Here is a 17566-nt window from a genome sequence, read left to right on the forward strand (position 1 = left end):
AAAGAGCCCCACAAATGCTGGTTGGTCGGGGCCTAAGTCTTCGTCCTCAGACAAATCCTGATCCATAGGATCAGGGGCGGATATGGATTCCTTATCAGAATGATCAGTGGACTCGGCCTGGGCAGGGGACTCAAGACCCTGAGGGTCTGCCTCTGCTACAGAGAGAATAGAGCCCTCAACATCCACCTGTGAAAAAGAATGGCTGGACACCCATGAAGAGGTCCTCTGCATTTCTTCCCTAACACCCATCCTAATGGCCTCTCGGATAAAGGAAGCCAGGTTTGGAGCTATTTGGGGCTCAGGGGCCGGGGCAGGGGGAGCCAAGGGTGTGGAAACCTGTACAGGAATCCCCTGGGGCTGCGAAGGGGCAGAAGAAACCTCAGGTTGGGGCCCAAATAAGGCTGTGTTAACTTCCTTCAACCCTTCAGGCAAGGGAGAGTCCCTATCTGGTGATAAGGCAGGGGAGAGAGCCTGCCCTGGGTTATCTACCCCCTGCAGCTGGGCAGGGGAAGCAGCAGGTTCTGGGCCTGTGGGAGGAGGTACAGTGCTAGCTGAAGGTGTCACCACCCTAGAGGGATGGGGGCTAAGAGATACTTTCTCCTGTAAGGAAGCTGCTTGAATGGCCTTCTGGATGGCCTTTTCAATAGCCTTGTGGCGCTTGAGCTCTTCCTTTGACATAGCTGCAGATTGGGAGGGCTTGGGCCCCTTGGAAGTATGGTGGGTCTTCCTGCTTCTCTTGGCAGGCACCGGGTCAGAGGAGCTGAATTCCTCCTGTTGTGGGGGGTGCTTGGATGTTCTGGCAGGCCTTTGGGAAGCCATCTGAAGGGCCTGTAAATCCTTTTATTAGAAGAATAGGCCTCCAATAGTGCTGTAATAAAGGGCAAGGTAGAGAATTAAGGCAGGCCTGAAGTTCTGGTTAGGCCTCTAATGCCATGAGGCTGTCCCAAAATGGCCACCGGAATTCTAAAATGGCCGCCGGAACTTAATTTGGCCCCAGGAGAAACAAAAAACGTTTAAAAAGGGGAACAAACTCCCCCCCCCTTTACTTACAAGCAATTCCAGGAGCCTGGGAGAAGATCAGGCTATCTGATCCACCCACGGAGCAAGGGCTGTGGATTCAAGCCGCTCCGCCGCTGCGCTGTCCCAAACGAAGGAAGGCTCCGATGTCAATCCAGCACTCTGCAAGCTCGTTGTTTTCTGATGCTTTACCAGCAGCAGCGGTATTACAGCTATCTGATCCCCGATAGCTATCAGAGATACCTCAGCCTGGCCAGGCAAGAGGTTCCAGCCACGAAGGCTGCAGCGGTAGAGGGAATAGGCCTCCACGCAGAAGTGAGGACCAGGCTCAACCAGCCGGGAACCAGCAGTCCTCACAGCCAAAAGAATTTTCTTTTGGCTTCCAGCGGTCTCGGGTGTGAACCCCTTCGCGCTGGGAGCTCAACCAAGAGGTCTGGGAGCTAGAAATAAACTGGAGGCAAAAGGGAAATTTTTGCCAGAGCAAGGCTCAAACGTGCCTTTCTCAACCGGATTGAGTCAGAAAGCTGGGAAGCAGATCAAAGGGGAGGAGCTTCTCAGCTATGCAGACTCAATCAATAACTGGATCATGGCATTACCCAATCCTGACCACTGGAGCCGGGATCAACGAGAATTCAGGGTGTGTGGTGGCCCCAGCATTTCCCTCAATTTTATTTTTGTATCTGTTTGCAGAGAATGCTTCAGGTGGAAGATGTCAATTGCATTTGCATAGATTGGGTCAAAGGTTCCAGATGTGCATATACCCAGGCAGCTAACAACATCCGTGTGGTAGGGAGTGAAGTGGCTTATTTTGTAAACATCCTTAAGGTAAATGAGTTTTCAGTCATTAGTTCATGGTTATAAATCTTACAAATAACGGAGGGCTTTAAGTTTCTGTTTATGGCTAAACAACAATATTGATACTATTTCGAAAGTATTTCATTATCTCACATTATCCTACAGGTAGTCCTTGACTTACAATAATTCATTTAGTGACCAATCAAAGTTATGACATCACTGAAAAAAAGTGACTTATGACCGTTTTTCACACTTAGCATTGCATCCTTCCCATGGTCATATGATCAAAATTCAGATGCTTGGCAACTGACTTGTATTTATGACAGCTGCTGTGCCCGGGGATCATGTGATCCCCTTTTGCGACCTTCTGACAAGAAAAGTCAATGGGGAAGCCAGATTCACTTAACAACCATGTTACTAATTTAACAACTGCAGTGCTTCATTTAACAACTGCAGCAAGAAAGGTCGTAAAATAAGGCAAAACTCACTTAACAAATGTTTAATTTAGTAACAGAAATTTTGGGCTCAATTATGGTGGTAAGTTGAGGACTACCTGTAAATTGTTAAAATTTAATTATTAGGAACATACTTTGTTGGAGAGAATAAGGGTTGATAACATCTACAGCAAATCATTGTGGATATTTAACTTTAATTTTATTTATGGATATTTAACTTTAATTTTCAATTGCTAAATTATGGGTTTTTTTAATATGGGGGTGTTTTAACTGTGGGCCAAATTATTTTAATTGGTTTTTAATATTGTTTTAATTTTTGTATTTTCTGTATTTTATCTGCTGACTGTTCACCGCCCCGAGTCCTTCGGGAGAAGGGCGGTATACTAAATAAATAAATAAATAAATAAATAAATAAATAATAATAATAATAATAATAATAATAATAATAATAATAATAATAATATTTACTGTATTTTGACAGGAAATAACCCTGAATTCAGCTGTAAATATAAAGTGTTGCAATTATACCAAGAGCTTTTGTTAGAGGATATGCTCTTGAACTTAAGCAGAGGGGACGCATATTGGATAAATCTCTAAGTGCAGCTTGTATGAGATTTATATTAAAGATGCAGAGGTGTTTAAAATTCAAAGCAAAAATGTTCATATTGTTTAGAAAGGCAGCTTTTCATTGCTGTTATTAATTGCCCTACGGAGAATTTCTTTCAAAATAACATGGCTTCAAAAAAAAATTACACAGTATTTGTGCCACTTCTGCCATGTAACAGCTTTAGAATCATATGAGTAGTTCTTCAGACATCTATAACTACGGTGAATAAGGCCATGATTAGAAGGGTTGAACGATAAGCTATACATGTCATGGTAGATATCTGCCCACCCGCCTCAGCCCAAACTAGGCTTACAATGCAAATTTATTGCCTGCATTGAAATGGGTGCAATTGTCAGTTGAGGGGCACATGACATGGATTTTGTAATTTGTTAACTAACACAGTTATTTTGTATTTTAATTTGTCTTATTTTCTCTCTTTTAAAATAGTGTTCAGGTTCATTATAATTGGAATGTAGGAAAACTTTTATCCTATGGGTGTATGTATGGATTGATTAGATACCTTCTAATATTCCTAAACTGAAAAGATAAATTACAGAAGGATGGCTGAATACTATCTCCTGATAAGAAGTTTCTTAGTGTCTATTGGCATCTGGTTAACTAACTTCAAAGAAGTTTTGTAGTTGATTTCCTGTGCAAGGAGGAGTTACTCTGATCTTGACCAACCAACTTTTCTCTTTCATTCTTCTTTGTTGTGCTAACTATAAAAAGAAATATAAGATTGGTCTTGGGGTTCTCTTTTTCATAGGGAGATCCCACTTTATCAGGATACCCTAATAAATTGCTTTTAAATGATCTTCCTACCATGTTGCTTATTGGGAAGGTAAACCAAGGCAGAACCAAGGGCCAGATTTGGCTATCAAGTTCAAACTAATCTGTATTATATGTGAACATATGGGAGTGGCTATATTTCGGCAGTCATCTCAGACCCTTCTACATCTTGCTTGGTCTGTCCAAAACTGCATATTAGTTACATTGCAAGAAGAGCAAATCAGAGATGGAATACTCTGACCTAATTGAAATCTGTCTTTATGCAGATTCCCATTTGTCAGGGCACTTCATAGCCAGGACTCATATGCTACATACAGATAACAATGAGAAGAATTAATCTGGTAGCTCTAGACTTTTAATAGAGTTGGGCAATTTATAAACTTAATTAAATTAAGTATAGCCTTGTTTTGTAACTTTGGACTCAAATTAAAATGCAACTGTCTGTATGATGATTTGGCGGAGATTTGGTAAATGGTTTGCATTTTAGTCACACCAAAAATTGTTTAAGTACTTTATTTTAGAGCTAGCTCACAATCAATTGAGGTTTTGTGAAACTACTGCCATCTATGACTTAGGAAAGGTAAAACATGACTGGAATTGGAAGTCACAGAAATACACTTACAGAGATAACAAAATATATGATGTTCCTTTACAACTGCTTTTATCATTAGGAGAAATATGGATACTCTCCTTCTATGGTACATTTCATTGGCCATAGCCTTGGGGCACATGCAGCTGCTGAGCTGGGAAGAAAAATAAAAGGAATTGGAAGAATCTCTGGTAGGTTGATGCAATGTAGCACCTATTAGTAGGAAAGCATTGCTGAATCTAAATCTAAGATGGCACATACTCTAAAGAACTACTGTAAATAATTTCACTGAATTGAGAAAGTGAATGTGAGAATGAGGCTACATTTAATATATGCATACTTATATATCTTTATATTCCTCCATGTTTTCTGTAGAATAGCATCCATAAGATTAAGAGGATTACCCTGTCTCGTATGATAGGTTGTGCTGTTAATTAATGAGATTTTCTATTATACATGGTACAAAGGCAAAAGGTTTAAATACAATTAAAATGAGCATCCTAGATGAAAGAAATGACCTGAGAGAGCAAATGGAAACTATGTTTACACAGACTATTTTGTCTTACTTGCTCTTTGATTATTATCTTGCTTCTCAAACAATAAGGCAACATCATAAAGAAATTTGCATGGCCTTTTAAAGCAAAGTTCTAACCAAAGTATTTTATCATAATTTATACTCTAATTATAGGGGGCATGCATAAGGACACCAGTGTGCCTACCATCCCTGTCCTACTGTTCCCATTTATATGTACTCATTTTATGTGTTTATGGCTATGTTTTGCTTATTTATTTCCTTTTATATGTGTCCATGTCTATGTCTATACTGTTACTTGTTTCCTTGTACTTGTTGACAAATTAAATAAATAAATAAATAAATAATAAATAAATAAATAAATAAATAAATTCATTCTTCCCAGTCCCTGTAGCTGAATTTCTCAATAGGAATTCTGTATTTCTAGATCTCTTCAGAATATTCCTATTGGTGTCCAGAATTTGTATATCTTGTTGCTTTTTTATATATCCTTGCTCTGGAAACTCCCTTTTGGACAAGCCTGTTTTAAAATTCCTTGCACTATCTGCTGAGAAATTAACCATTTACAGTCTTTCACACTAGCCCTTTTGTCTTCCTTTGCATATTTCTTAAGTTTTTTTAGACTGAAGCTAGACTTTGGAGAAAGGAAATAAGTTTATTTTTTATCCATGACTATTTCACGTATAATGTCACGCATATGGACTATTGTGATTCTTTCCAACTTGTATTTATTGCAAATGGAATTTATTTTTATATTGAGCATTTTCTAACATACATATTTTAGATGCTACATTATATAGTATAATTTTTCATACCATATTTTTTTTTTGTTTTTCCTTTTAGCCAACAACTGCATTTAAAAAGTTAGAAACTGTTTTAACTAAGTTGTGTTAATTACTGTTTTTGCTCTTGTGGAAATGAATTTTCATTATTATTATTTTTCTCACAGCATTTTTTTACTTGCATTTAATAAAACAAGCATAGTGATTATATAAAAATTAAATGGAAAAAATCCTTAGTGTTTCTCTTAATGGCCAATAGGTCCTACAAGACTTTCTAGCTACAAAGGTTTATTAAATTATGAACTGATTTCAAATAATACTACTAGGGGCATTCTTTGACAATTTTGTGTTGACAGGAATTAGGGTTGATCAGGACTTAAATCATTATAACTACATAATTAGTCCAGAAATCATCATCTCCTCTTTAAATCATATATTTAACGTTTATACCATTACAGGACTAGACCCTGCTCAACCTTACTTTCAAGGAACTCCACCTGAGATCAGATTGGACAAAAACGATGCTGAGTTTGTTGACGTGATTCATACTGATTCAGCACCAGTGATTCCAAACTTAGGTAAGCTGACTACAGAATACTGTAGTACATAATATGTGAGAGACAAGCATGAATCTATTCAAGCATAACACTACTTCTTATCAATTTTCAGGGTTTGGGATGAGTCAAGCAATTGGACATCTTGATTTTTATCCAAATGGAGGAGAAGAAATGCCAGGATGTCAGAAAAATCCTCTTTCACAAATAGTGGATCTTGATGGCATTTGGGAAGGTAGGTATCATCTCTGCAAAGAAATATTCAGCTATAGTACAGAAATGCAAAACTTGCTCTCAGTCTATACATAGACATATACAAAAAATAATTCAATTAATATTTATTTACATATTTTATGTATTTGTCTTCAGACGTACTAAATTGGATTGTTGTTATGGGGGAAAAATGGAGGAAGAAGGAAATTTAGTATGTTCACTGCCTGGAAAAACAATAATCAAGAGAGGATAAAATCCAAATAAAAATCAAATAAGTAATGAAATACACTGTACAGCTATGAAACCAGTTTGATTTCTGCCTCTTATTTAAATATTTCTAATATAATTATCATTAGATGTTTGTCCCACTTTTATCAAAATCCCAGCAGAATAAAAATGATTTTATCCACAGCCCAGTAGACTTTCAAAGCATCCCCTTTCTATTTTGGAACAAGTTTCTTACTCTCATCATTGAATGAGTAGGTTGAGGTTTCTTAAGCCAGTTTTACCTCCTGGAAAATGTTATGCACCTTGTCAGATTGTTAATAATCCTAAAATGCTAAAGGCTTGAAAGGATAATAGATGCACTAAAGATTGATTCCAGCAAACAATAAACAGCATAGCTTGAACTAGTATGTTCTAACTGTGCTTTGTGACTGATATTTTTCATTTATTTGTAAGGCTCCCAGAAATGATGAAGTACAATAAAATAGAGCAAATAAATACATTGCTATGAAACAACTTCAATTACTAAACAATTTTTCAAACCCAGAAGAAAACTTCAGAGTTAGCTAACCTAATCGCTAAGTAACAAATGTATACCTGCCAATTTATTTGGCTCTCAAATAAAGACCTTTTTGTTGTTGTTCAAACCCCACAACCCACATTTACCATTCCTAAATGACTCACTCTCACAAAACCAGTACCAAATGCATCAATTAATATAGCCCTCTCCCAAGTCTAAAACACTGCAGTGGATTCCATAACTGGGTTTTGAAATGTTCATGTATATTTCTTAGATATTTTGCTATTCGCCAGTTGGTTGACACTTTGATTAACAGCACCAAACTCTCTGAAAGAAATTGTTCTGTCTTAACTCTTCTGGTGATCAGGGATTTGGAAAGACTTGACCCAAAACCTTTGAGCACTCAGAAGCTTTTAAAGTTCGCTGCATTTCCACGTTCAGCCTAATTCCTATATGCCACCTTACATTATGAATCCAGCCATGGAATTTAGAACATATCTTTCACAAAAGTCATCTGTGTTTCCTTATCTCTGCATTTTTCCAAATATGAGAATCTTAACACATTTTAATGGCTTTCATTGTACTGTAATTATATGCAAGAATATGATTTTGACAATAAAATACTGTTTATGATCAACCAATGGAACAGCTTTGTTGCAATATTTTCAGGATCAGACTCAATAAGATCAACAAGAGTTAAAGATTTAACTATATATTCTTTTATTTACATTAGGCATTCTATATTCACTGAATATTCACAGATAGAAGCAGGGGAAATGGTGTAGGTAGCTCCTTATATATACAATGGGTGGAGCTATATGTGGGAGTGGTGAATTATGAATACATTAAGAAGTGAAGAATAAGTTAACCCCTGATACCCTGTCTGTACACTATTTACACATTGGAGAATAAGGCATTTATATCTGACAAATCCCCCTCTAAATGCCGATTCGTTATACAACACCAGTTACATTCAGATTCAGGACAATACAAAACATACAACTTAGAGGTTAAGTATTTATGCTGTTTAGAAGGTAAAGGCTTCGTTAATATATCAGCTAATTGTTCTGAAGTGTCGCAATGCACCGCTTTAATAAATCCATCCTGAGATAATTGTCTCACATGTTTAAATTTTATATCTATATGTCTGGATCTTTGTCCAATGGCATCAGACCTAGATATTTCAATGGCTGCTTTATTGTCTTCATGCATAACAAAAGGCAGAGCAGGTTTTTTCCAGACATCTGAAATTAAATCATTAAACCATACAAGATTATTTGCGGCCTTGGATAAACAAACATATTCCGCTTCTGTTGTTGAAGTAGCCACTAGTTCTTGTTTACCAGTGTACCAGTAAACTGGACAGTCATTTAAGAGAAATACATAACCGGATGTGCTTTTTCTGCATGAGGTGTCTCCAGCCCAATCTGCATCTGCATAACACGTAAGCTTTGGTTCTTTAATATCATTAGGTTCTAATATTAAACAAAAGTCTAGTGTACTTTTTAAATATCTTAAAATTCTTTTAACAGCTTCCCAGTGGTACATTGTTGGTTTGCTGACATGCCTAGATAATAAATTGAGTGGTAAAGCGATGTCCGGTCTAGTCCAATTAGATATGTAAAGGAGTGAACCTATGATTGATCTATAGAATGTATTGTCCTTGAACTCGGGAGAAGACTCATCAGAATTCCTTAGAAAGTCAGTTTGCATAGGGGTATCACAAGGTTTGGCATTGTTTAAGTTGCATTTATTTAAAAGATCTATGATCTTATCTCTCTGGGTAAGTTTGAATCCCCTTTTTGTCTTATTAATTTGGACACCAAGGTATTTGTTTACCTTGCCTAAAGATTTCAATGAGAAATGTTCATTTAGTTTAGTTACAAAAGTTTCTCTTCTTTCTTTATGTTTTCCTATGTATAAAATGTCATCCACATAAATCAATACAAATTCAATGTAATCATCATCCCTCTTGACAAAGAAACAATTATCAGCAGTGGTAGCGTTGAAGTCCATGGTCTTAAGTACTTTTACTAAACAATCATACCACCGTTTACCAGATTGTTTTAGCCCGTATAAACTCTTGTTTAACAACCAAGTCTCATTTCTGTTTGTGTATGGACTATGAGGTGCTCTCACGTATATTTCTTTATCTAATTTTGCGTGTAGGTACGCAGTCTGTATGTCATATTGGAATACATCTAGATTGAGTGCTGAAGCTACCACTAGAGCTGTTTTGACACTCTCTGTTCTTACAGTGGGGGAATACGTGTCAGTATAGTCCTCTGGATATTTCTGTGCATAACCCTGTGCAACCAATCTAGCTTTGTATAGAGTATTTCCTCCCTCTAAATTCTTAATTTTATATATCCATCTGGTACCAATAATTGTCTTATCTTTAGGTGCAGATGCAGGTGTAAATACATTTAGTCCTTGTAAACTTTCCATCTCTTTCTTCATTGCTAATTCCCATTTTTCTTTTTCTTCGTGAGGAAGTTTTAACACTTCCTCGTATGTATTGGGTGTTGTTGGTTCACCATTCATGTGCATTACATAATCCTTGTATTTATTTGGCATTTGATTTCTGGTGTTTCTAATGATTTTCTCGGGTTTACTATCGTTATCATGCAAATATCTTGCTTCCTTTTTTGTTAGTGTATCTGTCTTTATTTTGAGTTGGCTATTTGTCCAAGTTTTGGTTTTGTTTTTATATTTGTTGATATTTTGTTTTTCTATAGTCCCTTTCTCATGAGATTTTGTATCTTCATGTTTATTTGGGAATATCTCATTAAGATGTAATTTAGACCAGTTAGCTTGTTCATGGAACACAGCTGTTCTGGAGACTATAAATTTGTTGTTACTATCAATGAATCTGTATCCTTTAGTGCCAGTCTCATATCCCATAAATCTGAGTCTCCTGGACACATTTTCTCCCTTTCTTCTTAATTGTTTAGGTATGTGTACGTCTGCTGTGACTCCAAATATATGCATGTGTGCTAATTTTGGTTTTCTATTATACATCACTTCATATGGTGTCTTATTTATAATGCTGGACCATGTTCTATTTTGTGTGTAATTTGAATAATGTAAGGCTTCCGACCAGAATTGTTTGCTTAAGCCAGCATCTTCCAATGTGCATCTAATCATGGTTTGTAATGTGGAATTTTTTCTCTCTGCAATCCCGTTTTGGAACGGAGAAAATGGACTAGATGTGTAATGTAACATTCCTTTGTCTTTTAACCATTGTGAGAATTCTTTAGACATGAATTCGCATCCTCTGTCTGTCATAATTTGTTTTATTTTGATGTTGTGTTGTGTTTCTATGCGTTTGTAAAATTCTTTAAATTTTTGAAATGTTTCATCTTTGTGTTTTAATGTGTAAACAAATCCATAGCGGCTATAATCGTCCACTATTGTCAGGAAGTAACGTTTCCTATAAGTGATTGATGGAGTTAATGGACCAACTAAGTCCATGTGTACTAAATCAAAAATTTTGTTAGTTGATCTGGTAGATTTTCTTGGCCTGGGACTAGTTTTTAGTTTTGTAGATTTACATACTGAGCATTCCAGATAATTTTCACAATTCTTTATTTTAACACCTTCTGCGTGTTCAGTCATTTTTTGCACTACAGGAAAACTGGCATGTCCTAACTTCCTATGCAATATGTGAGCACACTCATCATGAATTGGTTTACCTATCTTTGGCTTCTTATCGTTGTGTGCATCTGTGTGATCATGAGATATTTTACATTCATCATTGTCACTGTTGCTAACATTCTCATCATCTATTTCAATACAATCTTCCATATTTGAATCAATGTTATGTAACCATTTCTCTTTTGTTATTAGGTAAGGTAGTCCTCCTTTAGTCACCACAGTGCCTACATTTATTTTATTCTTTTCCAAAGTTGCCTTTCCTTTTGAAAAGACAATGTTAATGTCAGAATCTCTGCTTAGTTTTATGGCACTTAATATGTTATGAGGTATTTCAGGTATTAGTAATACCCCCTCTATTTTTCCTAAACCAGGCAAGGTTACATTTCCTCTACCTAATACTTGAACCTTTTCTTGGTTAGCTACCTTAATTACAAATTTATCTTCTGCAAATGAAGACAATATACTTTTGTTATTAGTGGTGTGATTAGTTGCTCCAGAATCAATAAGCCAATTATTGTTCTCACTTTGTTGTGTGTTAGTGTTGTCTTGTTTATTTAATCCATTCAGTGAACCAGACTTTCTATCCTTTGAATTGTCTCTGCCCCCTCTATTCTCTCTGTGATTTGGTGGGCTCCTATATCTATGCCTTTCTATGGAAGGCTGTCTATAATCGTATTTGTTTCTGTATTCTGATCTATATCTTTCTTTTAAGAATTTTGGGCAATCTCTTCTATTGTGTTCCCTGGATCCACAATTATGACATTTAAATGTTCCACTATATTTTTCTTGGAAAGCTACTTTCCTATATGGTTTATGTTCTGTGTGATTGTTAGAACGATTCCTTCTAGAATTATCTTCTGTTATCAATTTGTTAGATAGACTTTCTATGGATAAATACCCTAGATTGATTGTGTCTAAATGTGACATAAAATTGTCCCATGATGGGTCAAGTGAGTTGATAATGACACTTTTCATTGTTTGGTCTGAAATCACTTCCCCCCTCAAATGCAGTTCAGCCCTTATTTTGTTCAAAGATATTAAATGTTCACTTATGGAAACCCCTGGTTTTATCCTAGATGAAAAGAAGTCTTTAGATATCCTTGTGGTGGTGGCTACACTGTCACTGTGAAACAAATTAAACATGCATTGAATAATTTCTGAAACAGTCAAATTTGGCTTAATGCTGTGATACATTGCAGGAGACACACTAGATATTATTAAGAAAAAAGCTCTATGGTGTAAACAATCTATTTTTAGTGTCCAAGGTCTTTTTGGGGGACTAGTGATAAAAAACAGTAAGTTTTCCTTCATGAAGACAACCTGGAGCTGTTGATACCATTCTTGTAAATTAATGCCATCAACCCTTAGTTTTGGGAAGTCACTGGGTAAATTTCCGACATTATTGGGTCCATTACTTACAACCTGAGGTAGTCCGTGGTCTCGTAAATGCAGAAAATTGCAAAACGGCATGGGGATGCTCGCTACGAGTCTGCATGATCTTCTCTCCTGTTCATGTCTTCCCGGATCGTCAGCGTAGTTTCGCGCATGCGCGTTGCCCATTTCTTCTTCGGCGTCGTCGTGGAAGGTTCTCCTCATTGCGGCCCGCTCGCTCTGCTCCTCTTCAGATGAGTCGGTCTCTGGTTCGACTTTGGGGGTTCTGGCGACGGTGGCTGTTCTTCCTCTTCTATTGAAAGCGTTGGTGCTTGCTTCGGTCTGCGGCGTAGGGCGGTATCGGCAGGGCTCTCTGGGTTCCGGCGTCAGCGCTCTAGTAGTCAGGATGGGAGCGGGCAGGTCTTGAGGCATTGGCTTGCTCGTTCGCTTTTTTGGTGTCTTTTTAGTAATTTTCAGTTTTGGCCCAAATGCAGCAAAGAGCGTTTTCATCGCTGATTTTATTTGGTGTTTTGTTGGATCTTCCTCGCTTTCTGGTTCTGATTCTTCTGAGGTGTTTGAATCTTCCTTTTCGTTTTCGTTGTCCGATAATATTTTTCGCGCCAGAAATTTTGAATTGAGCTTGCTGATTGGCTCTTCTTCGTTCATCTTGGAGGCCGGTTGAAACCAAGATGGCCGCCATTCAAATTTTTGCGCGGGATCATCGTTTTTCTTCTTTGTAATGATTTTCTCCGCAGTCATATTACTCACTATTTTTGGATCTTTGGGTTTTTCGTTGGTGATGTTTTTCTCTCTCGCTGCTCCGCTGTTCTTTAGCATATCTTGGAGGTTCGCGATGAGGCTTTCATCATTCTTCTGGCTTTTTAATAGTTTTAATATCTCTGACCTGAGTTCGTTATTTTCTATTTCGATTTCCTCCTGGTCATCAATTATTTCTTCGTCTTCAGTGGTGTATTCTTCGGATTCTCTCGAAATTGCATTTGTGGATTCGTTGATTATTTCTTGTTCCGTTTCCATTTCTTTGCTGTAGGCCCTGGTGTTGGGCCTATCTTTCTTAGACATTTTAAAGCTTTTTTTATTGAGTCAATCAACCATCCTCTGCTACCAATTTGTTGCAATATTTTCAGGATCAGACTCAATAAGATCAACAAGAGTTAAAGATTTAACTATATATTCTTTTATTTACATTAGGCATTCTATATTCACTGAATATTCACAGATAGAAGCAGGGGAAATGGTGTAGGTAGCTCCTTATATATACAATGGGTGGAGCTATATGTGGGAGTGGTGAATTATGAATACATTAAGAAGTGAAGAATAAGTTAACCCCTGATACCCTGTCTGTACACTATTTACACATTGGAGAATAAGGCATTTATATCTGACAAGCTTGCCTTCGGAAGTTGTGGGAGCTTCATCACCTGAGACTTTCAAGAGAAGATTGGACTGCCATTTGTCAGAACTGATGTAGGGTCTCCTGCTTAGGCAGGGGGTTGGATCAGATGATCTATAAGATCCCTTTCAACTCTATTAATCTGTTATCTGTTGACTTAAACATTTAAGTTCTCTTAAATCTCAGAGCACACTACAGCTTCTAGCATCCTGTTTTAACAGTTTCAGATTTATACTTTGACTGTTCTTCCCCCAATCTCTTGCTGACAACTTCTTTATCCAGTGGTGAGAAAGTTCATGGACACATCACATCTGGCTAATTGGGGAACCTCCTGAAATGAGCTTTATTCTCAGGGACAACCCAATCCATGTGCCAGTCTGCTGTCTATATTGCTTATCCTCACATGTGAGACTTCCTGGAGCATTTTCAGGCACAATGTTCTTCCCAAATCATGACTGTTCTGGTAAATCAAAGACAGTAAGTAGGTGTAGAATTGTCAAAAAATCTTTCCTTTGTTAGCATAAAACTATCTTAATTATTAAGTGATATATATATACTGGATTGGAGAACATAGTAAAAAAAATGAAAAGTTTCTAAAACAGGGTAGCTCCAGAAGTCTAATATTTAGAAGCACTAATCATGCAATTAATTGTTCACTATAACTTTCATTACTACTAACATAGTATACTACTAATAGGATAATTTAATACATTCAAAATGGGCTACTTCACTCAATCTATCTCTTTTAATTCATTAAATATCAATTTCAAGAATGCTTCTTCTTTAAACTACTACTTTTAGTAACTGCTACTGATCTTTTGACTGCACTTCTCCCAACCAAAGTATTATACATGTCCAACCTCTCATGGAAAGGTTTTAAAGAAATGTTTCAACATTTGGCAAAGGTAATAAAGTGATGAAAAAAGTTGAGAGAATGGCCTTGCTCGGGAACTAAGGAGGTAAGTGTTAATTTAATCTTCTTTAAAGCACTTGATAGGAAGAGTCAAGAAGTATAGCCTCTAACATTTCTTTCTGCTCCATAGGGACCCGTGACTTTGTGGCCTGTAACCACCTACGGAGCTATAAGTATTATTCAGATAGCATTATATTTCCAGATGGATTTTTGGGTTACCCTTGTGGAGCATACAACTTATTTGAAAAAGTATGTTATTTGCATCATCCCAAAATATTAATAGAAGACTATAGTGTTTTAACTTTTTTCTTTGGCGCAGCATACAAGGGATTAAAAAAAATATATGAGACCATCAGTTTACAAGAGCTTCTGTTCCCATGATCTCTCTTCTGCTTTGCCCTTCTCCAGTCCTTATGGGTATTGCTTAATCAGTGACTTTCTCTTTTTTTTCCAGCAAAGTGTAATTTACAATTATGGCTAAAATGGCTAACTGCAATTTGCACCTGCTCTCAACACAAATGCAAAATTGCATGTTTAATCCCGATTTGGCAGTCAAGGGGCAATTTATGGGTTGTCCAATTGGATGCATTGCAAACTAAGATGATCAGTTATTTGGCAGAGTGAACAACAGGAGGTGCGAGCATCCAGATTTGAGCCTCAGATGTGTACAGCCAAATTATATGAATATAAATATCATTTTTATTTTGAGGGCTGTGCAGAAACCTGGATTCTGAGAATGGAAATATGATTTGGGGCATGGGAAGAGTATGCACATTGCATCTCTCAGAATCCCCTCAAATCAAATTGGTTTGTCACCACATGAGCCTAGGAAAAAATCATCTTCTTTGAGAAGTTGCTAAGAAAAAGAAAATACTAAATTCCATTCTCTTTGTGACAGATCTTTCCACATTCTTAGTCCAGGAATGAATTAACTGAAAAACCATCAAACTAGAAACAGAATGTACATGGGCAAGTTAGTTTGAACTGTAGATAGTTCTTCAATAATTACCTAACACTTTTGGCACTCTTTTTGAAAAGGGGTTGTAGGCTTTATTAAACACTTAAGTTAAGTGTCATGTTATTTTTTTTTTGTCAAGATCCAAGGCAAGAATGCCATAATTCAGCTCTGCAGAGATCTGGATTCAAAGATTTAAAATGTGATTTGGGGTATGCATGGATTTGGATAGGCATTTTGCATCAGTTGGGAACATTACAAACCAAGGGCCTCTTTTCCAGAATCAGCTGTACAGGGCAGCCACACAAACATATAAGAAATTGGAAATGATTTAAGGTATCTAGGTGCCATTTGCAGGCTTACAATGAACAGCTCTAATATATAATATGACTTTGTTTGCATTAATAGTATGTAAACATTGTCACAGCTGGACAAAATGTAAACTTGGTGATGAGAGACATTCTCAATTGATAGAGGTGAAGAATAATGAAGGTTTAGAAAAGATGAATTATGCTGAATTTTGAACTTTCAGGATACATTTAAAGTTTGTACAGCTGAAAAGGGAGAGTGTTTAATAATCTGATTATGTTTTTTTAAAAAAATAAATACACAAATATATATCTCTTGTAACATGGCATAAAATTTATTGTCTTGAACAAGGAAAATTACTACTCATTTAGTAGTACAAAGGACAGGAAAAGAAAAAGACAGCATAATTAGCAACAAACGTAAAGAAAATGAACAGGATTGAATATTTTCCTCTCTATATGTTTTTATTAGGGCAGCTGCTTCCCCTGTCCAGCAGTTGGATGTCCTCCTATGGGTCATTATGCAGATCGATTTAAAGACAGTATCACTTCTCAATTTACTAAGCTTTATTTGAACACTGGAGAAGCCAAAAATTTTACCCGTAAGCGCGGGGCTGGGAATTGGAAACTATTAATGTTTGTCTTCTTGCAACTGTGGATGTTGGTGTTTGCATATACTTGTGTATACACACACACACACACACACACACATAAGTACTTTTACCACTGTGAGAGGAGAAAACCATATTACCTCCCAGATGCATAACCAAGATTGGTTTGGATAAAAATGGGGCGGGGAGAGAGAGAGAGAGAGAGAGACAGACAGACAGACAGACAGACAGACAGACAGACAGAGAATTTGCTTGGCCTCTCCTGTTCCTGGGAGAGAAGATGAATGTCTAACATTAGCTCTTCCCTAGCCATGAAAGCTAGCCATGTTATATGTTTTTTTCTGCAGATTAGATCGCTAAACATCAGGTAGGAAGTCTCAAAGTTGCTTTTCAAGATATAACTGGACTTTCTTGTTTTTCTTTGAAGACGTTTTGCTTCTCATCCAAGAAGCTTCCTCAGCTCTGACTGGATGGTGGGGAATGGAAGGATTTATATTGCTTGCAGACAACTGGTCATTTGCATTCTTTTAGAGAGTCATTGAGGCCACTTGGAGGTTTATCTGTATCCTCTGGGGTCATCTTAGTGATGCAAATGGATGTGGAGCCTTCAAGAACTTGGAATTTTCAGCAGTTCCAAGAAGGCTCCACATCCATTTGCATTACTCAGGTGACCCTGAGGACACAGATAAATCTCCAAGTGTTCTCAACAACTCTCTAAAAGAATACAAATGGCTAACTGTCTGCAAGGAATGTAAATCCTTCCATTCCTCATCATCCAGTCAGACCTGAAAAAGCTCTTGGATAAGAAGCAAAACGTTTAAACAAACAAACAAACACAGAATGTCCAGTTGCTTCTTGACCACAGTCATGGCTTGGATGACTGAGAATCTTCATAGACATCAGTTAGGAAGCTATCAGATGTATCGGCAAGGAGCAGTTATAGATGAAGTGCTGAATATCTGCTTATGCAATTACTTTAAGAGGTAGAATTGGGGTGATGCTCTATGCCTCTTACAGAGGCATGAAGCAAAATTAGGGAAGCTGCCCCCCCAACCCTAGTCTAAGGTTCATTGAAAAAATGAATGCAAACAGTGCTCAGGAGCCTGTCTTTTAACTTCATAAGAGACCACAAGGCTGAGCAAAAACCTATCAGCTTCATGGAACAACATAAAGGCTCTGATTTAATCTTCAGTTACTGTATCTACATTTTTACCTTCAGCGGGTTTTGCAGTGACACTATCTGAAATTGAAGAGAGGAGGAG

At 37.1% G+C, this 17566-nt stretch overlaps 1 protein-coding gene across 1 annotated transcript in view; it reads left to right on the forward strand.

Annotated features, from left to right (window-relative positions):
- LOC117678844 (pancreatic triacylglycerol lipase-like) overlaps nucleotides 1–17566 on the forward strand; it is a 31089-nt gene that overhangs the window by 8585 nt on the left and 4938 nt on the right. Inside the window, 6 exon segments of the mRNA XM_060682960.2 lie at nucleotides 1708–1842; nucleotides 4335–4443; nucleotides 6025–6144; nucleotides 6236–6355; nucleotides 14561–14679; nucleotides 16166–16295. Of these exon segments, the coding sequence (XP_060538943.2) occupies nucleotides 1708–1842; nucleotides 4335–4443; nucleotides 6025–6144; nucleotides 6236–6355; nucleotides 14561–14679; nucleotides 16166–16295 (733 nt within the window).

The sequence above is a fragment of the Pantherophis guttatus genome, chromosome 6 (genome assembly GCF_059756535.1).
Source record: "Pantherophis guttatus breed Tessera chromosome 6, ASM5975653v1, whole genome shotgun sequence".
Lineage (NCBI taxonomy): Eukaryota > Metazoa > Chordata > Lepidosauria > Squamata > Colubridae > Pantherophis > Pantherophis guttatus.